Here is a 26088-nt window from a genome sequence, read left to right on the forward strand (position 1 = left end):
TATGCAGATCTGAACCTTATTTGGGCAACCTAAATATCTTGCCATTTTGTGTATCTTTTTTCTTCTTTGTCTATGTCATGCTTATTTATGTACTATGTTTGTGTCTGTCTTACTCTTCTATTTTCCCGTCTATCCTTGCTTTGATTTTTTTAAGTTACCTTTTTTCCCCACTCTACTTTTGCCAGTGACCTTGTTCCCATGCAAAGATTTCTTATGGCAATAATTGGGTAAAGATTTGAGACTTTTAAGGCTATGTGCTGCTTACTTTTGAGGAGTGGTTTTTCAAAGTATGGTCTCTGGACCAGCAGCAGTTCATCACCATCACCTGGTAACTTTTTGAAATGCAAATTCTTGGGCCCACCCCAGATCACCTGAACTAGAAGCTGTAGTGGTAGGACCCAGCAATATGTTTAATAGCCCCTCAGGTGATTCTGATATATCTGTAGAATAAAGTAGTTACATGAAATAGAAAAGAACCATTATAGATGGGGGTAAAGAATTAACCAGTTATTTTTCAAATTTGAAAGGCCTGACTCCCAACTGCTAGAACCAGTCTCAACCTTTTTCATGGAATTAACACATACCTGTGAAGCTTCATGAATGTTTTTCCTATCTTCCTTATCACTTGTACCCTTTCCATTTTTGTTGTATGGGGCTATGTAATCTCAACTGTGTTTATTTCTGTATCCACGTGTGCTAAAAATGTTTAACAATGAAGAAGAAGCTTCCTGGAGAAAATGTGGCATTTAGAAATACTTGCTTTTAGAATTGTATCTGTGTTTTCTTTAGTGTGTAAAAGAATTTGAATTTTATTAAATATTGCTTGAATAGGCTGGTAAAAGATTTTTAAAAGGAAGAATAAAAGCCATTTCATTAGAATCTTGGGATTTGGAAAGAATATTATGTGAATTCATCTGTGAGTTTACTTGCTATTGAGTTCAATTATTCCCCAGTCCAATAGAGAAAAACACTTTTACAGATTTATATAAAAGACCAAAAAGTACTGCCTAAGATAATACAGTACTGAGAAATACACAGGATGCTAAAATTAGGCTCCGTTAAGTATGCATGAATAGTTGACCTAAGCTGCAATATAGCTATTATTTTTTCCTGTAGAGGGTTGTCATTTTAATTAAATAGTTCTTGTATTTTAAGAAAAGCACACATTCTGACCCTATAGGAAACTCTACTAATAGTGTACAACTCTATGTAGTGTCCTTTTTCCTTCTAGACAGGATCTCTTCTTAGCTAGGTATAAGTCATAAACAAACCAACAAGTTTATTAACATCGGTGGACATTTTTTTAAAAGGAAGCACAAGTCAAAGGGTGACTCAAATGATTCTGAATAAAATTAGAGATTGTTGGTTGAATTACTGACCTTGCCAAGGTCATGCTAGCACTTATTTTTATATTGTTATTTTGACAGATCCAGGTTGATGAAGTCAGAAAGCTGGTATATTTTGAAGGCACCAAAGATTCTCCTTTAGAACATCACCTGTATGTGGTCAGTTATGTAAATCCTGGAGAAGTGACAAGGCTGACTGACCGTGGCTATTCCCACTCTTGCTGCATCAGCCAGGTATTAGGTCCCTATTTGAAGAGGGTTTCCTATCATAGAGAAAAAAAAAAACAACAACCCTCTGCTCATGTAATACTCCTTTTGAATAATATGAAAATAGGTGAAATTGACCTGCAGAAGTCTGATTCTCTGTGAAAAAATTTTAAAAAGCTTAGCCTTAACCTCTGCATTGCATATGTACATAAATGGTCAGACTCTTATATTCCTAATACAGCATCAGTACAGATGTAGTAGCAGATAACCTTTGTTACTTTTCCCTGGGGAAAAAGTAATTGTTTCTCCTCTCTCTAGCATTGTGACTTCTTTATAAGTAAGTATAGTAACCAGAAGAATCCACACTGTGTGTCCCTTTACAAGCTGTCAAGTCCTGAAGATGACTCAACTTGCAAAACAAAGGAATTCTGGGCCACCATTTTGGATTCAGCAGGTACTCATGTCCCTGACCCTGATCTTAAGTAGGATTAGTACATTGGTGTACTAGACCTGTGTGATATGTCCACATTTTCTGAGCAGAGTCTTTTCATCTCTCACCACTGCCTGTTTCTGAGCTGCTGGGTTTCAGGTTGATCCCACCCCTCCTGTACTATCAACTGCTGAATAATATGGATCACCTCCTACTGCAGGAGCAGGAGCAGGCAGGAACAGGTCTGGAAGACCTTTTTGAAAATATGATTAATATAGTCAGTATATCAGCTAGGAAACCATTTATTAAGGGAATAACCAGCTGGTAGCTTTCTTAAACTTTTAAAGCACTTAGAATAGCCGTCTGAATATAGGATAGAAGACTCATTCTGTATGAGAGTAAAAGCACTGCAAATTATCTATTTTTAAAATGCTTTTTTCAACATAAAGAATGGACTGATTTTATGTATCTTTTAAACCACTTTATTCCCCAATTTTTTTTTTCCTGTTAAGTATTCTCACACATTAAATACCCGCTAAGGGGTTAACAATATAAAACCACAGAGTATAGGTACTTTCTAATGTCCACAAGCAGAATTTGTAATATGGTGATGATCTCTGCTTATGGTGATGATCTCTGCTTAGACTGTAATATCCTCCAATATACACAGACTTAGGATAGGTCTGTATAGTTTTGGTAAACCAAAGACAGATCATGACTTTCTTTTTTTTTTCTGGATTCTGGTTGGGCTTATTCTCTAATAATCAGAAACAAATGTTATTTGAGCATCTGCCATGAAAAAGTTAAATTGATTAAGTTAAATTTGTGCTTCCAGTTTCTAATCAGGTATATGTGTTAACCATAAGTTATACCGAACTGAGCACAAAGTATTTCTATAGTTCTGCATGTAAATACCTCCTAGGTTCCAAGGATTATTCATAATGTTCTATATCTATTTCTGAAGCAATTTGATGTTCATTAGCTTTTCTTTTGTAAAGATAAATATTCTTGCTTAATTTCTTTCTTATGACTTGTAAGGGGAATGGTCAGTTATTTGTGTGTAAGGTTGCGGATTTATGGAGCTCAGATTATGGAGCTCCCATAAGAAGGTCCCTTACAAACTCTGTATGTTATTTCCTTGCAGGACCTCTTCCTGACTATACCCCTCCAGAAATTTTCTCTTTTGATAGTACTACTGGATTTACATTGTATGGGATGCTGTACAAACCTCATGATCTACAACCTGGAAAGAAATACCCCACTGTACTATTCATATATGGTGGTCCTCAGGTGGGTATATTTTTTTTATTTATTTGTGTGTGTGTGTGTGTGTGTGTGTGTGTGTGTGTGTGATCTGTTTTTTTAAACATCTAGTCAGTTGTTTGAGATTTAAGCATTGTTGGGCCTCTGCTGTTAAACTCTGACTTATGATGTTCTAATTATCCAGTTTAGGATTTTAGGAAGCTAGGTCTTGTTAGATGGCTAATTTGTAAATCAGCATCAATTTCCTAATTTCCAGTGAGGACTGTAAGTTTCATGGGGAATAGAATATTCATGTCAACAGGTAAATGTGTTGTTTTCTATGTAGAGAAATTTGTTTTGGGAATGAAATTAAATAATTAAATATATTGGTACATAAAAAGTCTTCACAGATATTTTCAGAAAGCTTTGATAGTCTAATGAATTCCTCTTCTTTATTCTAAGGGTATGTCTCAAGCAGACTAGAATACATTTATCAGCTAGTTTTTGTTTTAAATATTAGCATCTCAGTATTAAGTACATTCCATTGACTATCAAAGTATTTTGGGTAGATGAGTTGGTTAATTGGTAACTTTTTTAAATGTTTATTCTTGATTATATGTCTTACAACAAGCCCTTAAAGAACTTAGAGTATAATTATACTGTTTTTACAATGTAACTCTTGGACTTAGTAAATATCCTTTATAATTATACCCAATTATTCAGTATCTGAAGATGTATCTAGATGCCAAGTCATCGAAAAGGTAAACACAAAATAACTACATAAACCACAAACTCAGTGATGATCTATTCAAGTTAAATCACTTTGCCATTATTGTGTTTTACAAACAAAACATGATTAACATTTGTATTATGTCATCTATATGTAAATCATGAAAAAGTTAAATTAGACTTTTCTTCAAAACTTGAAGTCAAATCTTCATAAACTATTTAAAAAAGGCTTAATACAAAGAAATTCAAAAGAGAGGTTACAGAACACTCTCAGAAGCTTTATATGTTTGTTATGTTATTTAGATATTAAGGCTAAGTAAGAAGAGTGTTTCTCCTTTCCAGTGAAGGAACGATATATGAGATATGTGAAAAATACACTATAAAAACTAGCTGATTTATCTAGATTTTAAAACTAAAAGACTCCTTATATTAGTAATTAAGTTTAAAAAGTCTAAACCAAATGAAAAGATACTCAGTATCACTAATCATTAGGGAAATGCAAATCAGAACCACAGTGATACCGCAGAGATACCACTTCATCCCCATTGGGATAGCTGTTTTCAAAAAAAAAGGGGGAAAATAACGAATGTTCCCAAGGATGTGGAGAAATTAGAACTCGGATGCATTGCTGATGGGGATATGAAATGATCCAATTGCTATGGAAAACTATGGTGTTTCTTTAAAAAGTTAAACAATTACAATTTAATCTAGCATTTCCATTTTTGAATGTATACCCTCAAAGAATTGAAAGCAAAGACTTCAACAGACACTTGCATACCAATGTTTATTGTAGCATTACTCATAGTAACCAAAAAGTAGAAGGAACCCAGTGTCCGTTGACAGATGAATGGGTAAACAAAATGTGCTATAAAATAGAATATTATGTAGCCTTAAAAAAAAGAAGAAATTCTGACACATGCTATAACATGGATGAACCTGTAGGACATTGTGCTAAGTGAAATAAGCCAGACACAAAAGGACAGATGTTCAATTATTCTACTTGTATGAGATGCCTAGTATAAGCAAGTTCATAGGAACAGAAAGTAGAATAGAAGTGTCCAGGAACTAAGAGAGGAATAGGAAGTTGTTGTGTAATAGGTATGGAGTTTCTGTTTGGGATGATGAAAAGTGCTGGAAATGGATAGTGGTGATGGTTCCACAACAGTGTGAGTGTAGTTAATGCCACTGAACTGTACTCTTAAAATAGTTGAAAAGGTAAATTTTATGTATATTTTACCATAATAAAAAGAAGTATTAGCCAGTGCAATTAAAACAAAATTGTTTAATTGTTTGAAGTTCTTTATGAATACGACTGTACTTTTTTTACACTTACAGAAACAATTTCTTTCTCAAAATATTCTCTGAAAACATTCAAATTTGGTGATGCCATAGGAGAATCTGGTGTTCGGTTTGCAGGGAGATTTCCCCAGGAGATTATATGGTAGAATGTCTGTGGCACTTCAGCCCACTGGGAAATCAATTAATCCTCTTTTTTGATGCCTCCATCTGGGTTAAGTATGAAGAGGATCCTTAATGTAAGACCAGGTCTTTGTAATGGCACACAATAGCCTTGTGAAATTTGAACAAATCTTATAAGTGGTCCAAACCATGTTCTTTTTTGGTATATTTACAGGTCAAAGTGTCCCAGTTTATAACACAAGGTCAATTACTTTGTCACTAAATATAACAACATCTGTAGTCGAACAAAACTGAAATCCAAGAAAAACAATATCTCCCATTAAAGTCATTAAGGCTTATTTAGTCCTTTAAACTCTTCGTTGGTAACAGCTGTGTGTTTAAAAATGTTTATTTGACAAATATTTATGATGCTTCCTATGTGCGAGACATTGCTCTACAAATATAAATGTACAAAAGAGCAGGTTAGGTGATAATAGGACACAGGTTTTGAAGAATTAATTCCGAAGGAGACTTTTGAATTCTCAGTGCCAGAGGTATTATATCTAACTCTCTTCTTCCAGAAGTAGTAGGCCTCCAGGCACCAAAGGCAGAAAAACTGGCTCTGGGGGAAAATGTTCCTATTAGGCATTTGAGACCATCTTCTATGCCTGACAACAGGTAAAGAAGTGAAGTAGTTTTCTTTAAATGCTCATATTTGAGTTCTTCTGTGCCTACTACTTCTTTTTTCAACTCCCTCCCTTAAAAAAAAAAAAATACCTTTGCCCACCAAAAACCCCCCTTGCCCATGGTAGGAAGGGAAAACATTCTCCTATCTCAATTTTTCATTCATTCATTCAGCAAATAGTTATTGAGTTCCTGTTATGTACCAAGTACTATTCTAGACAGTGAGGATACCACAGTGAACAAATTAGACTAATGTCCTACCCTCATGGAGCTTAGTGAGGAAAATAATAAGTAGAAAAATACATAATTTCATATAATGGAAGTGTTATGAATACTTGGTGGGAAAGAGGATGGCAAAGTGACTAAAATAGAAATTCTGATAGGAAGGTCAGGGAACATTTCTGAGGGTACAGAGGCTGAGAAGGAATGAGCCATGTTAAGGATCTGATGGAAGAGCATTCCAGATAGGGGGAACAGTAAACATAGGAAGCATCATAAATATTTGTCAAGGTCCTGAAGTTAGAATCAACTTGATATAGTTGAAAATAAGATTAGGTTATGATACAGTGTGTAAAAGGAAGGAAATGGTATGAGATGAGGTCAGAGAAATCACTAAGGGCCAGATAATGTAGGCTATCAAAGGCAATAGTAAGGGGTTTAGTCTTATTCTGATCTAAACTCCATATCATTTGAGGGAGCTAAGCTACAAAATCATATCTGATTTACATTTTTAAAACATCATTCTGTTACCATGTGAATAGACTATAAGAGGACAAGAATAGAAACAGGAAGGCCAGTTCAACAGTCGTTACAGTGGTACTAACATCCAAAAGTTCAGAAAGAAGATGCTCTGTACCACTCCCAAGCCCCCCAATCTAGCCCAGTACTCAGTAGCTACTTTTTGAGTGAAGTTAGTGTTGATTCTTATTTAACTCCTGGCTGACTTGGTTTTCCCATTGGTTTCAGCGAGAGAAAACTTTCTCATTTTTGCCAGAACATTTTTTGTTGTTGTTTAATATCTATCTTAATGTCCACCAAACCTTGAACTTCTGTAACTTTCTGCCCACTAAAGTCTCCTTTTCCCTAGATAGTTTATTTCTGGTGAAGCTCTAAACTACATTTAATTTCCCAGTCATTTTGAAGATAGCTTCTAGGGCAATAAAGTGATTTAAGAATTATTCTACCTTTTGAACTGATTTGTATAACAGGAAAAAAGAAGCTGGACTGGTCATGGTGTTTCATTAAAATACTAAGTTTTCCTGCTGTTGGTCAGAGATAATCCCTGAAGAGACGGGTAGGGAAGAAAAATGATCTGTTTATCTTTGTCTCTGCCATTTGAATGAAACAGTTCTTCAGGGTAGAAGTAATTATTTTAGTAACCTTTTCTATAGGGTAGGTTAACAATCTTGTATGTAATTAATATCTCGGTTATAGTTGTAAAGTCCAGTTGCTCAGTAATTGCCCTGAATTAAGTGTGAAGTTAACAAAGAAAAGAAGTACCCTCCTACAAAGGCGTGTCTGTGGTTTCCCATCTTTGGACACGTAAGAATTGGAGGCAAAGAAATACGGACTTGGAGAAGTCTGGGGCCAGCTTGCTCCTTGCAGGCTCAAGACCAACCATCCCACATAGGAAAAAGAAAAGAAGCAACATAAACATGAAAAGATTTAAGTTGATTTAAGAACAAATAGGGGTGGTGGAGAATTGCTAATAAATGGGCATAAAGTATCATTTATGCAAGATAAATTCTAGAGATCTGCTGTACAACATTCCCTATAATTAACAATACTGTACTGCAGCGGTCCCCAACTTTTTTGGCACCAGGGACCAGTGCTCCTATGAGAATCTAATGCCTGATGATCTGAGGTGGAGCTAAGGCAGTGATGCTAGCGCTGGGGAGTGGCTGCAAATAGAGATGAAGCTTCGCTGGCTCCCCGCCGCTCACCTCCTGCTGTATGACCCTTTTCCAAACAGTCCACGGACTAGTACAGGTCCACAGCCCAGGGGTTGGGGACCCCTGCTATATTGTACACTTAAAATTTTATTAAGAGAGTAGATCTCACATTAAGTGTTCTTGCCACAAAAAAATAAAGTGTTATTTTAAAGGTAAAATAATATTTAAAAATTTAAGCTTTCTACTTTTTGTAATGTCCTGCCTCTCATGCTTTTGTATGCTACCATTTAATAAATATTACTGAAGTTGTGTTTCTTCCTCAGGTGCAGTTGGTGAATAATCGGTTTAAAGGAGTCAAGTATTTCCGTTTGAATACCCTAGCCTCTCTGGGTTATGTGGTCGTAGTGATAGACAACAGGGGGTCCTGTCACCGAGGGCTTAAGTTTGAAGGCGCCTTTAAATATAAAATGGTGTGTGAACATAAAAACAGTTTTCTTTTAAGACGTTTACATATTCTGATGCATTGTTTGGTGTGAAATCCCAGAGAGAGTCAGGAGGAAGGGGCTGTGAGTGAGCGAAAGAGCACGAGCAGGAGAGAGAGGGATGGAGGGTTCTAGTTTTAGAGTTTGGGATGGGAGGGAAGATGCAACTTGGCATTCATTAGGCTAGCTTTTGTCTACTTGTAAGTAACTTTGGGGAGCTGAAATAGAACCTCTTTGATACAGATATAGAAGTACTCTCTCTTTCTATGTATGTCCAGTTTAGCCAGAAGGCAGCACTATTTAGCTTTCAGGATCCTATACACTATTGAGAGGAATAATTGAGATTTGTTCTGTCCTCTGTGAAGAGAGAAACCAACTGGTTAGTGCCTTCCTTGTGACAAGCCTCTTTCTCTCTACAGGAAGCTTTAAATGCTACCTTTTAGAGATGCCCCATGTCCTTTCTGCTGCTTTGGGAAATGATGAGAATCCGATGTTCCTTTTGCACAGTAAGGCAGTTACTGTGTTTGCCAGTGTATTGGACATGCTGAGTAAGACATGGGGATTTTCTCTCACAGCCAGTTCTTTGACCTTATGTTGTATTCTCATGTAAGTTTTTTTGTTTTTATTTTTGTTTTAGCCTCAGTGAAGTGAGATCGTGTGCACTGGCAGGCCTAGTAATACAGACAAGGGTGGTGGTGGTAGGAATTAGGACTTTAAATAAACAGTATATTCAGTTCCTAGAGGTAGATGATGGGGAAATAGGAAGATAAGGCCTCAAGAATGATTCCTTCTGCTTTACTATATTACACTTTAAAAAGAAGTAAAATTAGTCAGCCACTTAAGGGAGCTAATTTTTTGTCTGGGTATGGGAAGGCTTGTTACAAGGAAGATGCTGACCTCTTAGCAGACAACAGAACAAATAGAAATGGGAAGTACCCATATGACATGGGACAGTTTGTGTTGCAGTTGAAACAAACTTTATGACTAAGGGGTAACTAAACTCTAGGACAGGCTAGCAACAGAAGCTATAGGCCCCTGTCTCTAAATTGAGTTTTAAAAAATGTTTTTCGGGCAACAGAATCTCAATTGATAATGAATTCTAACCTAAAACACTACAGATATTTTTAGCAAAAACATTTATCACTTTAAAAGCACTCTTATAATAGAACTTTTTTTTTTATTAGAATCAGTGTAATTTTCTCTTTTTTGACAGGGTCAAATAGAAATTGATGACCAGGTGGAGGGACTTCAATATCTAGCTTCTCGATATGATTTCATTGACTTAGATCGTGTGGGCATCCATGGCTGGTCCTATGGAGGATACCTCTCCCTGATGGCATTAATGCAGAGATCAGATATCTTCAGGGTATGTGACTTTCTATTGTACTTCTTTTCCCAATAAAAGTAGAAATTTTTGTAAATTGAGGATATGAGAAAATGCTGATTTTCTGAAGGTTTACAGAGTTGGCAGTATTATGGAATGTTAGGGTTTGTGTATTTAATAACCATGTGAGGTAATAAATATATCTATCAACTTGTGCTATCTATGTAAGATAGATGTTTACATATCTATATATTGAAAAAATACTTGTCAACTTGATGACCAGTTTTTGGCTATTTATAGATACATGCCAAAGATTATGGGAATTACTCATGATTACTAAAACACATAAACATACAATATTGGATTGCAGTTACTTGTTTAACTGTTGGGTTGCAAGCTCTTAGGGCAGAGCTGTCTGCCATGTGCCTCACTGTATCCTAAGCAGCCAAGCACAGTGCTTGGCACATCATAAGTCCAGAGTAAATCTGTATTAAAAATATAAATGATGTTTACAATTCTGTAAACAACTTCTTAGAACAATGTAAAAGAAAATATATAAAGATGCTAACAGTTGTTAAGGGAGTGGGAATTATGAGTAGTGGTTTTCTTCTTTATATTTCAATAACATAATTTTATTTTACAGTGAAAAATAATTTTTATTTTTAAGAATAAAAATGATAGGGTTTTTTTCATTTATATTCGGATAATTTTTATTTATAATAACAATAAAATTCTGAAAACTGATGTAATTTTCTCAAGCATACAGCTGTCGAGAAAGTAATTAGAATATTCAATGTAAAACTGTAGGTAGGAGCCTTAAAATGAGGCAAGTGTTAAGTCTTAAATATATTTTATTCATTGTTTTAAATTTTGTATTACCAACAGAAGCTAAAAAAAAAAAAAAACAGTTGTTTTTCCTATATAAAACTGACACTCCTCACACATTTTTTTCCAGTCCAAGAATCTATTTACACTGAGAAATTCATATGTTCTGGTTCAACCTCCTCTTTTAACAAAGGGGCCCATGTTTGTATTTCAACTAGCCCAGGTTAAGGGTTTGGTATTCCACATGTCTGTGGAACAAGAAACTAACTGATACCCAAAGTATCAAGTTCTTGACCTTGGCACTCCACTTTGATTTTTTTGAGTAGCCTGAGACCATGTATCCTCAGTCGTAAGGCTAAAGCCTAAGGATAATTTTAGCCTGTAAATTTGCAGTTAGAAATTCCCATTGCTAGCCATTCTTTTCTGGACCACACTTGACTATCATTGTTCTTATATAGGTTGCTATTGCTGGGGCCCCAGTCACTCTGTGGATCTTCTATGATACAGGCTACACAGAACGTTATATGGGTCACCCTGACCAGAATGAACAGGGCTATTACTTAGGATCTGTGGCCATGCAAGCAGAAAAGTTCCCCTCTGAGTAAGTGTAAGCTTTAAAATTAAGATTATAAATTTAAAATTATATTTTAAAAAGTTGTTAATAATAATGAAAACTACAAATGCTATAACCAAGTCTAATATTTATAGAATACTGGAATGACATGGGTGTTTTACAAATAATGTTTGTGATTTTTTTTTTTCTTAATGTTTGTGATTTTTTTTTAAGAACATGCCATAATTACTATCTGTGCTAATATCTTAGGAAACTGAACACATGATCTTTTTATTTTTTTAAATCTTTCATACATATAGCATCTGGTTAACATATTACAAATTTAATATTAAAAATGTTCAGTCCTTATTCTGACATTACAGTGTAAGTTAACATAATTAATTAGTTTAAAGGAATTAAATGGTTTTTCCAAATACTCTATTTTGCCTAATCCTCTGATATTTACATTTCTCCAGACCAAATCGTTTACTGCTCTTACATGGATTCTTGGATGAGAATGTCCATTTTGCACACACCAGTATATTACTGAGTTTTTTAGTGAGGGCTGGAAAGCCATATGATTTACAGGTGAGTTTTTCTACATTTTCTAAATAAATTTGTGATTAGTGATTGATTACTTTGAAATATAATAGACTGTGGAGTAAGGCTGAGTTTTTAGCTGTGGCTGTTCTTTGCTTAAGAGAACTAAAGTAATAGGCCTACTCAGTAGTACGTGCCTCTAGTTGGTAAAAATTAAGATTCTGTTGAAGTCAGGTTGAAAACTGGCCTTGGATTACATGACTTGTGTATCTGTACCTGCCTTCAGTTTGTAATCATGGAAAAGATGACAACAGTCCATTTACTATCCTCCTTTGTTTTTCTTCTTCCCCTTGGAAGGGTGGGGAACTGTTACTTCATTTCATTCTCATAAAAGGCTTTTAGAAACTGGTTATATGGTCTTTTAATTTAATTTTATATTGACATTGGAGCAGAAACCAGCAAGTTACCCACCTCCATTGCTCCATTACTCAAAAGTTTTAAAAAAACTTTTCCTCCTTTCTACTTGCATAGATTATATGCTCATAAGAAATGAAAAATATACTTTTTTCTTTTTTATTGTTCAGTTGACATTTATATAGGTAAACTATGAGATATTTGTCTCTGGCAGCAGTTACCAAGCATTTTAGTCTCAGGACTCTTACATACCAAAGAGCTTTTGTTTATGTGGATTATGTCTGTCACTATTTCTCATATAAGATTAAAACTAAGAAAAAAATATTTATTTTTAAATAATGATAAACTATTACATGTTAACAAAAATCACATTTTTATTGCAGGGGGGGACTGTTTTCCAAAACAAAACAAAAAAAGTTTATTGAGAAAAGTAGCATTGCTTTACATTTTGTAAATTCTCTTAATGTCTGGCTTAATAAGCAAGACACCTGGATTCTCAGCTACTTCCACATACAATTTGTTTTGAAATGTTGTTTTGGCTAAAGTAAGTGAAGAAAATTCAGCCTCACAGAATATGTAGTTAAGAAATGGGGGACTATTTTAGCCTTTTGAGATAATTGTGGAATTCTTCTTTGATACTACACCAAAACTGGACAGTTTCTTAAAGATTGGTTTTTGTGTGGAATCTGAAGCTGTATCTATAAACTTTTTATACTCTCGTTATATTAAAATTTATTGGATCTTGTACTTCAAATGGATCCTTTTACCCATGCATTGGTCACCTGGAAAATACTGGTTCACTGCATTATGCCAATCTTCTAAATGTCGACTCATTTCATTATACAGTATTTTTTAAATATTACCACTGATCTCATTAGAAAAGTCTCTGAGTTCATGTTGGGCAACTCATCAGCTAGTAGTGGTAGATGCAAGTTTTCCAGAATTCTCATTTTCACTTAAAAGATCAAAATTTGTCATTGGCAACAAATACTGTCAATATAGTCCTTGAAGTGACCAGCTCACTTAATTCATTTTTGAGAAAATGTTTGCCAGATACCCAAGTCTGAGTTGTCATCCTTTCAAGTTAAAAATGAAGTTCCATTTAAAAAGGTACAGTTCAACTCACAACTCAGTTGCACAAGTGCTTTTCCTTGAGACATCCTGTAGAAGTGCTTTATGCATTCTTCCCATTTCCTCACCACAAAATAATAAAAGGACATCTACTCAAGATTTGCAATTTAATAAAGTTAAGTTCTAATTTTTACTGCTACTTAAGTGAAATTGGCATTTTGCTTTTTTACTGCGAGTATGTGGTGGTAAAGAATACTGAGACTTCTAATACATTTTAATGTCATTGTCTTGATTCATGATAAGGCACCAGCATTGTTTCCCACCATTGCTTTTGCATTATCAGTGCAAATGCCAACACAGTGAGTAAAGGCAAATAATGTCTTAGTATTGTACTGAAGGTAGTCTGACCTTGTGTATCCCTTGAAAGGGTTTCTAAAGATCCCAGAAATCTGCAGACCACACTTAGAGAACCACACTGGTCTACAGATAAATCCTTATATAAGCCTAGTGGAATATAGGGAATTATAAAAAGCGGAATGGGGCCTTTAGATGAGAGGTCTGTGTTTAGTATCTTGAAGAGGGTGTGCTGCATGTTATTAATCCTGTTGAAAATCTCTGGAAAGCTGTGAAAGGAGATGTATTATGACATTTTGATTTTTTGTATTTTGCTTTCTTTGTTGTTAAGATCTATCCTCAGGAGAGACACAGCATAAGAGTTCCTGAATCTGGAGAACATTATGAACTGCATCTTTTGCACTACCTTCAAGAAAACCTTGGATCACGTATTGCTGCTCTGAAAGTGATATAAATTTGACCTTTGTAGAACTCTGGTATACACTGGCTGTTAACCAAATGAGGAGGTTTAATCAATAGAGAACATAGAATTGATCATCACATTTTGGTACCTGCCATATAACATCTACTTCTGAAGGTATATTTGGTGCCATGTGGGCATCTACAGCTTGCGGATAGGAATCTAATACCTTAACCATATACACAGAAAATTGAATGACACATATTTCTAAGGGACCCAGCAAAATCTTGAGAATTACTGAAAGAAATAAGACTTAGCACCATGTATCCATACTACCTTATTTTCACTTTTAATAGCATTATAAACCTCATGGACTTAATTAGTGTATTTTTACAGTATACTTCTGAGTTTGTTAAAATACGATATTAGTGATTGGTTTGGTTCAATTCCAGAATCTCTGACTAGTTACAGATTTGATAGCACTTAAATGTAATTGAATAGCTTATGCTTCATTGCTTGGGATGTATCCAGCATGTTATTAACTAATCACTATTAAACCTATTACTTAACCAGTCATTAATGATTTTTCAAGGAAAACTTAGTGGCCTCCTAAAGACACTTATTTTGTTTCATTCAAGCTCTGACCAGTTTTTAGCCAATTTAAATTGTATCTAGTATAAATAGTTCTCTGATAAAATGACAGAGTGGATTTTTCCTTTCACATAAAGGCGAGTAACTATATGTAGCATGGATTTAATTAGTCTTATAATATTGATAATTACAGGCAGAAAAATTTTAAACAAATGATTAGAGCTTAAATATTTGCAGGCAATTTCTTTGCCTTTAGGAAAAGGAAAAAGTACACATTCACTTATATTCTTCAGAAAATTTAATGGTGCCAGTTTCCATTGGGTATTTTCTTATAAAATGTTCCAGGATTTTAGGGAGATGGAAGGGAATCTTGGGAATCTCGGTGGGGTAGGGGATAGCAGGGCGTAGAGGACGACAGGGAGAGGAGAAGGCAAGGGTTTGCTTAAGAACTAAGCAGAAGTATAATTTGACCAAAATACTCATGAAAAGGTTTGGAAAGTGAAATTTAAACGTCTAGAATGTTGGTTAAGGAAACCAGAATTTAAAAATTACTCCCTTGCCAACACAGTTATAGACTAACATTATTCAGGAGAGGAAAAGTTCCTTGAGAGTTACTGTTGTAATTCTCAATTCTAATTTTTTGTTATTCTTAATTTTAGAAACCTTACAAATTTAGACTTTATCCTTTTAAAATTATTTGAGCATAATTTAGATATTATGAGCTTAAAGAGGTTTCCAGACAACTTCTTTACCATAAACTGATCCCTTATAAGCCATGTCTCTTTTTCAGTGTTTAAAGCCTATAAGCAATTTCTTGAATGGCCATGACATTTTCGTGGGTTAGCCCTAGCTCTTGACTATTAAGGGAGCTCATAGGCTTTCAGGTGCTAATTGGGATCTGTCCCCTTAGAGTCTTGCGGTGCTAGGTGGGTCACATTGGAGCCAGTGGCAGAGAAGGCACCTATGAGTTTGACCCTTTTTATCACAAAGCTCAGTGTTTGGAAAGTTGTTACTAGTACTTTTAAACAATGCTCCAAGAAAAATTGCTTTTTCTTTCTCACCACTACACAGACAGTGGACTTCTCCCATAGAGAGAGATCACAGCTTCTATTAGTAAGGATGGTGGCTGTGCGTCAGAGGTGGACTTTATTATCATTGAGGGCCAGGTGGGAGGTGGGGGAAGCCCAGAAATGGCAGGGTGACCTGACGGTTCTGTCCTTGGGAAAGGGGTTGGGTTTTGCTGTTTGTGTATTTATACTGTATAATAGGTGCCGCGCTTTCTTCCCCTTTTATCTGTATATGTATTGATTTTCTTGTTTATGATATTTTCCATGCCAAGATTTGTTTATATTTTTTCAATGTTAAATTAAATTGATTTGGGTAACTTTTCTTCCCCAAGAAAGTATTTTCCCCCATGACTTAAGTATATATCTGACTGTTGAAGGTGGTTTTTTATTTGTGGACTAGTTGGTCTCCAAGGATCTATCCAAAGTAGAAATGGTATGGACAGTGGCTTTTAGGCAGCTGCTCATCTGAAACTTCTTACCCATTAAGGCTGTTTCTTCAAAATGGCATCTATAATTTTACCAAAACAAACCTTAAAGAACCTCATGTACGCTTGAATTCACAGGTTTTCCTTTTGCATCTTAACTTTCTCCTTCCTCCTGTCACAAGGAATGCTTCTGTTACAATTTTTAGTCACTTAAATGCCATTCTCCTACTATACATGGGGGAAATACCTGACTGAATTCACTTGCAGAAAGACAGCTTGACTGAATTTGATTTTTTAAACCAGTGTGGAAAACATCATAGTCAATTCAAGCAATCAGTAGAAATTTCACTAAAATTATTGATACCCTGTCTGAGTAACAACTTAAAAAGCAAGAGTATATAAAAGTAGTGGCACTTTTGGTGAGAACCAAAAAGCACTAGGTTAAACATCAAACAGGATTTTTGTAGGCTTGATAAACAGATGCACTTGATCAACCATCAGCAAGTATAGTTGCTTGTGCATTGTTGAGCAGTGGGACTCAAAATCAAGATTCATCTGAGATGCTTACTAAAAGAAATGCAGTCTTGAACCTCACTCTTAGAAATCTGGATTCAGCTGATTTGGGTGGAGACCAGGACTCTGCGTTTCTACCAGGCTTTCCAGGTGATTCTAAAGCAAGTCTTTTGTGTGCTACTTTAAGAAACTCTTCTTTAGAAAATGGAGTTAGATTAAGAAAATAATAGGTGACTTTTACACTGAACTGATTTATAAGAACCTAAAACAGTCAAGACAGCTGCTCAATTTTGATAACTGTTGGTCCCTTCTCACTCTGAAAGAAGCATAAGTAGCCTTAATTGTGTATCCCTTTTGTCTAGAGATTCCTTTTGGAATGAAGGTTTTCTCTCTTGTTTCCTGGCTTGTTTCCAAAGCCTCATACAAGAGAATAAAGTCACAATGCATGCATTACTTTTTAAAAGAATGAGATACAGACATTGATGCTTACTTTTTTTCACTACTAGTTTTATTCCTTACAAAAGGTTTATTCCTATCCCACCTCTCTATAACGTTCTCTCCTTAGGCAGAATGATTCCTATAAGATCTCATTATTATAGAATCATACATTTTTCAAGTTATTATTTCTTTGATATAATCTAATGTTCTCATTTGTTAGAGGAAGAACCTACATGTTAGAGAAGAAAATATACTCATGGCCACACAACCAGTTAGTATTCGGTTGGTACTAGACTACATCCAGATGTCCTGACTCATGGTAGTTAAATGATATGTAGAAAACGCAAATTTTTAAAAAGTATTTATTAATATATTCCTATGAAACATTTTAAAGATAACATAAAATGGTTAATTTTTCCATTCTAAAGTAAATGCTAAGCATGCTTATTAATGAAGCAGTACTTCTAATTAGTATATGACATTCTGAAGTTAATTAAATGGTTATACTAAATATGTCTTCCTTGGTGTAGTGGGGGGACTTGGGGATTGGGATATAGAGTAGAGTGCTTGCTTAAGCCTGGGAACCCAATTTATAGCTATTTGAAGTAAGAAAAGAGACATGGCCCTATCTAAATTGAGATATGTAAGGTGAGCGTCTATTCCCAGAAGAGATAAAGGAATAAGGAAACTCCCCTGACTTCCATCTTCCCAACTCCTCCCAGCCTCATCTATCCATCTTGCAGCCTAAAATATGGAGACGTGTTAGTGCAAGGTGCTGGCTCCTACTTTTCTTATTTTATTAAGAGATAGCTCTAGGTAATCATTTCAGAAGCCCCTCACAGACAGAATAAGTAGTGTTTGTATGTTTGTTTTTAAATAACCCAAATACAAATTTACATTGTATTCAGCACAATTGGAGTTCAGGTCTTTAATTTTTAGAACATAAAGTGCCTGCTGTTTAAAGCATTGACTTGTATAAAAAGAATTGCATGTCTCATGCCAGTAAGTTTATGGGTTTTCTCATTTTCAGCTACATAGCTTTTAATCATGTAAAGCAAAACGTTAGTTTTGTTGCATTTTATTACAGGTTCTTTGTTGCAATAAAGATGCTGCTAAAATTAATTGATGTAAATGTTCATTTTCCCCCCTGGATTCTCCATTTGTGCAATCTTCCTTTGATTAGTGGCAAGTATGGAGTGATTAATACACATGAACAAGGTCATATGCTTGCAAAGGAGAAGGGAGACTGCAAGGTAATTACATAGGGTTTCCAGTGCTCTAAACACTAATCAAAAATGTATCTAAACCCAAAAGAGGAGATATGCAGAGAACTGCTTTGTACCTGCAAATGGTTCCCAACACCCAGCAGTTGGTACTGCAAGGGTAGGTGGTGCTTGGAGCCAGTGATTAGCATATCTCCCCTGAGCAGTTGGGAGTTTCAGGAAAGCCACTTGGAGTTAATAGTGGTTTCTGCACGTTCTTCAGGAAATTTCAAGGGAGTTTAGTGTAATACTTTTTTTCAGAGGTGTCTTTGACAATTCTCTGGCCTTTTGAAGTTATACTAATTTACTAAATCAGACTTTCTGGAACTCGGCATGGGGATTAATATCTCAGCATACCTATAATCCATTTATGGCACTCTGGGAAACTTATGGACTACCTTGTTCTCTTTAACTCAGCCTAGATTCATTGCTAATCAAAAATCAGCTTTCAACCTGGCCATAAGCATCCTGCAAAGACTGCTGAGGCGCAGACTTCCCAGTGGCTCTAGGGCTCCAGTGCTCCAGAGTCAGATCAGAACAAGTGCTATGGCCTTGAAGCCTTTGGACTTCGCTTTGGCCTAACCTCACCCACTAGTTGGTTTAAGAGGAAACAATGGTTGGTCCCTTGGTGCTTTGGGAGGGAGCAGAGTTGAAATAGCTGTAGTATGAGAATCTCATAACCATAATTTTCATTTGAGCCCGGAGTGGTTTGAGGAATTACCAGGATTTAAATGCCCATCAGTCTAGTCTGCCCACAGATCTGGTGCCCTGGCACAGTTATCCTGGAAGAGCTTGGGCACCTATTGAAATGGATTAGAAGGGATTCAGGTCCAACCCAGGAAATGAGATTGTCGAGTTTGCTGTGTGCTCATTACTGAAAGATGTTCTCTAAATTGGCTTCCAGACTTGAGTTCTTGAAATAGAAGTTTGGGGAAACAGCCAGGATAGTTGTCCTTAGCCAGTTCCAGGAATTCTTCCCACCTTTACTGGAAAAGTACCCTACAGAAGTGACATAGTTTATTTTAACATTCTGCTCACAGGTGACAATTCTTTGCAGGAGGGTCCTCTGGCTAGGCAGGTTCTGGAAACCACACTGCCTTTCTATAAAATGAACTCTCCATGTTGGCTTGGTTCTCGGCCATATATATGGTCATAGTTGTATTCCTAAGCATGAATGTGAATGCTGTCTGTTCAGTTGAGTACTTAATGATGTGTTGCCTTGCTAGTTAATTGCATCATATCAACTGTTCATTCTTCCTCATCCCTATTGCTGCTCCTGCCTGTCTAAGACCAGTAATAGCATGCCTAGGTAACTGAAGCACTTCTCTAACCAACCTGCGTTGGAGATGAAATTTAAGAATTCCGAATGACTTCAAAAAAGCAGTTCTCAATTTTTCATTCAGCAAATATTTAGTAACAACTATGTGCCAGGCCTGTGTTAGGCTATGAGAAAACAGATGAAGAGGATAGCCCTTGCTCTCAATAGGTTCTCAGGACTAACTCCACCTCCCACTTCACTAGCACACCCAGCAGGACACAGCCATTTTCTTAAAGGCACGATAAATTCTCACTTTCCTTCTCCAGTCCTTAAATTGTGCCTGACACTCAAGGCCCTGTGTCACCTGACTTCACTTTACCTCTCTTGGCTCTTCACTCACCCCCAAGCATCCTGAGGGTTTCCTTTCAGTTAGTAGAACACATGCTTTGAAGTCAGACTCAAGTTCCTCTTAGAATCGTACGGAGCTTACATAGCAATCTCCCCAGCTGAGATAGGTGGCATGGCAAATGGTATCAGCATTGGCTTTGGTGCCTGTCTTCTATTCTTGCCTCTGCTACTTGCTAGCTTTGTGGGCTAAAGCATGCTTACATAACTTTCTGACCCTACTTCCTGAGGTGTGTAATAGGAATAATAACAACCTTCCTCAATGGATTATTGTGAGGATTAAATTTATTTATTATACTGTAAAGACGTTGGTGCCTGGCATGCAATAAAAAGTACTCAATAAAGGTTATCTCAGATTTAGCACTTAATTTTATACCATACCATTTGCCCCTGGTTTTGTTTCTCCAGTTAGATTACAGACTCTGAATATAGGTACTGCATTATACTTGGTTAATTCTCTTCATCATACCTTCTTCAGAATCAGGTATGTAGTACTCAGACTTATTAGATACTTGAGTACCAAAAAATTTTCCAATTAAAAAAATTTATCTCCCTTATTTAGGGTTGTCTGATCAATATATAGGTTCCTACGCACCCATATACTAATTCACTTGTAAGACTGCAAAACAAAACAAATTCACCCTAATTTAAGCTTTTAGAACTCCTTTGAAATGTCATTGGAATTTTTATTATTTGTTCTCCACCAAGGCTTTAGGTCTGGACAAGTGGTGCTTCTCAGGCCTGATTGCTATTACAATGGCCTGGGGAGCTTTTAAAAATGCTAATGTCCGAGTCCCTCCTGGGATCAATTAATCAATACGGGGGGTGGGAAGTAGGTCTGCCCTGCCATCTTTTAATTTTTCTTACATAATCTCTAGATGATCCTAATGTACAACCAGAGTAAAGAGCCTAGGAGGTAAAGTAATGGAAGACTGTATTCATGGAAAGTTAGAGCCAGAACAGACTCAGAAATCATCTCATCTGCTGCTTGGCTTTACAGATGAGAAGATGAGGCCCAGAGCTTGCTAAATTATTATATTGTGGCCATCTCAGCTGCATGAAGAGAGTCCACACTTAAGCCCAGGTCATCTAGCTCTGTCTTCACCTCCCAGAGCAATGTTCTCTCAAATCAGAGCTCAGCAGAGGAATCTGCCAAAGTGAGGGAGCCAAGGCTGCTGCCAGGAAACCACAGCGTTCCAGGCCTTCCAGCCCTTACTTCACCTAGAGCAGCTCAGCTTTTTACTTCGATATACTGGGGACACATATTCTGCAGCTTTAAAGATGTCAAAGATCAGTGACCCTTATATCATTTTACAGGTGTGGAAACAGACCCAGAGAAGAAGACAAAGCCATAGACATGTCAGGTGGCAGAGCTGGTATCAAAAGGCATGGTGACTAAACTCCCTGAGGATACAGGCAGATAAAGTGACTTCCTCAAAGGCACCAAACTAGTTGTTAGCTGAACAGAAACCTTGAATGCAGTCTCTAGGGTGCCTACTAAATTTTCTAAAATCTAAGATGTTACTGCTTATAAGATCCTATTATCAGAAATATAAAAATGTGAATAAGAATGTATCTTAGAATCAAGGAAATATGGTATTTGCCTGAAATCTGAGTCTCTTCAGGGACTGAGCTCATGCTGAGAAAGCATGTACTGGGTGGGTCTTGCATATGACTCTCCCAGAGAAAGAAGGGGGAGCATGGGAAAGACTAGAGAATTTGGAATCTGAGAGACTTGGGTTCGAGTCCATCATTTGTGATCTTGAGTGAGCCCTTTGCTCCTCTAATCTTGGACTCTAAAGTGGTGTTCTAATACTTCCTGCACAGAGTTGTGCGAGGCCAAAGTACCAAGCATAGGCCTGGCATGGGATGGAGGCTTGGAAGTGATTCATGAAGTTAAAGTTGACACTCCTGCCAGTTGATCTGACCCCACCCGCTCCAAGGAGTGCAAGGCCGCCAGTGGGAGCAGTCTGCTCTCCAGGACCAGAGCCATCAGGCCCAAGCCCTGGGGAGAAGATAGATGCTGGGTGGGAAGAGGAACATGACTCAGCCCCAGGGATCTTGGGAGAACAGCAGGTTCTGGGACATGAGCAAGGAGGGTGGGTACAGAAGCCTCTCATGGGGGTGACTGGATTCTGCCTTGGCTTTAGATACTTCCCACCTGACTGACCAAGGGCTGATCTTCCAAGATTGCCTATTAAGATAAAAGTATCATTAACTGTAAGGCCCTTGGTAGGGATAACACATTTTACCTGTGAGCAGGTGACATCTTTCCCTCTGAACACCAACTGCTAACATTTGTATGGTTAACATCTCACCACTTACAGAATATCATGACAGCATCATGGTCAGTTTGATCTTCACAATAAGCTAAAAGACATCAGTTAGGTAGTATTATTATTCTTCCCATGTCCCCCCTGTCCCCCACCCCACCCCAACCATCACCACCCAAAGAATCAAATTAGAGCTCAGAGAGCTTGTATGCCCAAGGTCATAGTTCAGAAGTGAAATGCTAATCTTGGCTTCACTCACCTATTGGCAAGCAACATGAATTGAGCAGCTGCCATGCGCCTGGTTCATGCTGAGAGATCCAGGGATCTGGGGATGTTCAGAGGAGTCATACACATTCTCTACTCTCAAAGGTTCTCAATCCAGAGGTAGAGATGGACATGTAATCAAAAGAGGGTCAATACAGAGATATGCCGAGTGCTGTGTGAGCCCCCAGGAGGCAGAGCAGGACAGCAGTTAGGAGTGAGCTTTGACCCAGAGAGTCTGCTATCCTGTCTTCCACTGAACCACTTTCTACTGTGTGATTTTGGGCTGGTTACTTAACCTCTCTGTGCTTCAGACCCCTCTTCCACAACCTAGAGCTGATGATGGTAATAGTTCATGGAGTTGCTGCAAGCTTTGATCTGAGAAAATGCTTGTAAACTGACGCACAGCACTGAACAAACATGAGCTGTTATATTCTCTGGGTGGTGGAAAAGGGGGATGGTTAGGAAGACTGCACAAATTCGAATTAGGGGTTAAGGAGTGAGTTTCTCCAGGTGGGAGGGAGTCATTCCAGGCAAAAAAAAAAAAAAAAATACTTTACACACAGATATAAAGTAAAAAGGGGAGTGGGGATGGAGAACTGGCACATGGGCAGGCAGGAACCTGAAAGGGAGTTGGAGGAAATAATAGGAAAAGATGGGATTGTTAGGGATACAGTGTGAAGGGCCTTGAATAATGGCCAAGGGGGTTGTACTTCTGCCTCCAGCTCTTCTGCTTGCTTCACTTCAACTGGTTAGTTTGTCTGCGAGACCAGAGGAGACGGCAGACCATGGGATAGATGTTCCATGGGATAGACATACTTTGATGGAGAACGTGAGGAGGAAGAAGGCTGTTGGGGAGGACAGTCCTAGGGGGAAGACCCTGCCCTCAGGGCCATGGGAGGACACAGTCTTCAGCAGAAGGGATTGCAGCTTCCAAAGAGGGGTGGACAATGTGACCTGCATCTCTCACCTTTCAGTTCTGCCCATTCTGCCACGGTCAGTGTGTCCAGCTGTAGGCAGAGCATCCGGAGGCCTCAGAGAGCAGGTCACAGTCCATTGTGCTGGGACCCTCATAAAGGGGGATCAAAAGGAGCCGTCTGAATCCCAGACTTGCTCGGCAGGCTGGCCTTGAGCAGAGGTGGCTGTTTGAGGAGCAGTGGTTCCAGGCAGGAGCTAGCTATTGGGCACAGCATGGCAGTGATGGGAAGAGACAAATGGAATGGTGTCTTCCTAGAGAGCTGAGGAGGAAGGATGGTTCAGGGCAGGAGGGCATTCGCATTAACGATACAGAGGCTGGCAGCAGTTTTTCTTTTCTTTTTTTTTTTTTTTTTAGTTTTAATTTTTCATGGTTACACAAGCACATAAGGAGTCAAGTTCTAAAAAAATTTTCTAAATAACATGTTTCTAATGTTACTGTGATTTTTTTTTTCAATTTTCATCTAGTATACCATCCTATGCATTATCTAGTGGCATCCCAATCCGAAAGATTAGAATATAGCTGTTTTCCCTCCCATTTTCACTAGACACACACACTTCCCACCTCCCTCATCTTTTTAATATAGTTCTATTATAATTTTACTTAGACCAATATTCAGTGTTTATATCATTATGACTATGTAAATGTATTCAGAGATGAATCATATAATAAACTTTGAATCATTTTCATTCATGTAGAACCTTATTTTACCTAGTTAATAATTATCTTTTTTTAGTGTATGTAGTTATTACTAATTCAATCCCAAACTTGTCAACCTCTCCACTGATTTTTCTGTTTTGTTTTATTTCTAGTGTTTCCAATGTTTTACTGCAATCTATTTTCATTGCTAATATACAACATATACTTAATGAGTTAAGTATATTTCAGATACTTAATGAGTTAAGTTGGTTTTGATTATCTAGTAAGAGAACATAGCCATCATTTGTAGTGTTGATTCTTCAGGAAATGTGTTCTGCTTTCCAAGCAATTGGTTTCTAAGGGTACTGAAGGCATGACTACCTGTAGAATGCCAGTTTCCACCATCAAGGGGCTGCTAGTGTTATCTGAGATATGAGACTGAGGCATGAATTACATAAATGAAGAAACTGCTATACAAAGCAGAAATAATCCACTGCCTACTGAGTGGTACAGACAGATGGGTGAGGACTGAATGGTCACCTTGAAGGACCTGGGACTTGCTCTGAGTTTTAAGGTAAAACTATTGTGGTAAAATGCACATAACATAAAATTTACAATTTTAGCCATTTTGAAGTGTACAGTTCAGTAGCAGTTAAGTACACCCGCACTGTTGTGTGACCATCACCTTTTCGTTCTCTCAAACTGAAGACTATATGTATTTTTTTCCTAAGTTACATTTACTATTTCTGATTCCAAGAGTAATATGTATTCACTATAATTTAGGGGGGGAAAAAAAAACACAGAAAAGCACAAAGAAGAAAATTAATCCCGTAATTCCACAAATTGGTTAGCAATTTGATGAGATAGGGGTGGAAAGGCATCCCAGGTGAGAGGAGACACATTCCACTGGCACAGGGGGTTTGAGCTTAGGCACAGTGTGGGAGGTAGTTGCGAATATGAAAGGTAAAGATATTATAAACATATCTATCTTCTGTATTTTCCTTAAAAGGGATGAATGGGAAAGGTAGTGAGTGGTTCTAATAATGAACCCAATCCAGTAAAGACTCCAGCAGTTGTTCTGGTTATCTAGTACTATATAACAAGCCACCCCAAACATAGTGATCTAAAACAACAACAACCATTCGCTATCATTACCATCTCTCACAGTGCTGGGGGTTACCTGGGCTCAGGGTATGTCCTATGTGGTTGCAGTCAGACAGTGGCTGGGCTGGGCATCAGGAAGTGGCACTAACACATTTGGCTCCTGACCTGGAACAGAGAGGTCTCCACCAGCATCTCTGTCTCCATGCGATCTCCCCACATGGTCTCCACAGTGCCACAACTTCAAGGTGGCCAGACTTCTTACATGGTGACTCAGGGCTCCAAAAGTGCATATGCCCCAGAGAAAGCCAGGTGGAAGCTGTATCTTCTTTTACAACAAACCTCAGAAGCCACACAAGTATCACTCAGAAGTATCGCTTCCATCATACTCTGTCCTTTAGAAATGAGTCACTAAGACCGGCCTATATTCAAAGAGAGGGGAAATAGACCCTACTGGTTGAAGGGAGGAGTGTCAAAGAACTTGTACACATATTTTTAAACCACCACCATTGTGGATTCCATTATCTGTTCTAGATTGATGTGAGTGCCAAAGCCTCCCGCTGCTGGTCCTACAGAGTATATGGTCCATAAATTCTTGATTTAGAGTGACAGAGCCTACCAAATGAGATCTAAATTACTCAAGCAAGTGCTTCCCAGTAATATGCTATCGTGAGAACTCTCTTAGTGATTTAAAACTTTCATCATTTTTACATGGCATATGATAAAGGAGTATCTTCTTTTTAAACATTCATTTAAAAAACATTCATTGAGATCTTATTATATGCTGTGTACTGTGCTAAATATCAGGAAAACAAGAATGAGCAATATACACATGGTCCCTACCACAAGGAGCTTACTGTCTAGCAGTAGAGCCAGACAATTTAATTTAAAAAATGGTATAATAAAGTGTATTAAATGTTCTGATAGGAGAAGTATCAACCAGCTCACAAAATTTCTTCAGTTCTGCTGTCTCTGATCAGATTAAAAT

General features: G+C 37.4%; 1 protein-coding gene and 1 non-coding gene across 10 annotated transcripts in view; both read left to right on the top strand.

Moving 5' to 3' along the window:
- Nucleotides 1-18047, top strand: part of DPP8 (dipeptidyl peptidase 8) — a 50848-nt gene extending 32801 nt beyond the window's left edge. For 7 of the 9 annotated variants that reach the window (XM_011363317.2, XM_011363316.2, XM_011363319.2 and 4 more), the window contains 8 exons: nt 1428-1580; nt 1872-2007; nt 3128-3273; nt 8252-8398; nt 9624-9776; nt 11018-11160; nt 11589-11700; nt 13823-18047. In XM_011363317.2, the coding sequence (XP_011361619.1) occupies nt 1428-1580; nt 1872-2007; nt 3128-3273; nt 8252-8398; nt 9624-9776; nt 11018-11160; nt 11589-11700; nt 13823-13945 (1113 nt within the window). In that variant the 3' untranslated portion in view covers nt 13946-18047. Of the gene's footprint in view, nt 1-1427; nt 1581-1871; nt 2008-3127; nt 3274-8251; nt 8399-8829; nt 9017-9623; nt 9777-11017; nt 11161-11588; nt 11701-13822 lie in introns of those variants that run through there. The other 2 variants (XM_023532500.1, XR_002781136.1) reach the window with 2 other exon arrangements.
- On the top strand, nt 7536-7666 carry LOC111742048. Its single transcript, XR_002781172.1, has one exon. It is a non-coding gene; the product is annotated as a small nucleolar RNA SNORA38 (small nucleolar RNA).
- Nucleotides 18048-26088: the final 8041 nt, after the last annotated feature.

The sequence above is a fragment of the Pteropus vampyrus genome, unplaced genomic scaffold (assembly GCF_000151845.1).
Source record: "Pteropus vampyrus isolate Shadow unplaced genomic scaffold, Pvam_2.0 Scaffold85, whole genome shotgun sequence".
Taxonomy (NCBI): Eukaryota; Metazoa; Chordata; class Mammalia; order Chiroptera; family Pteropodidae; genus Pteropus; species Pteropus vampyrus.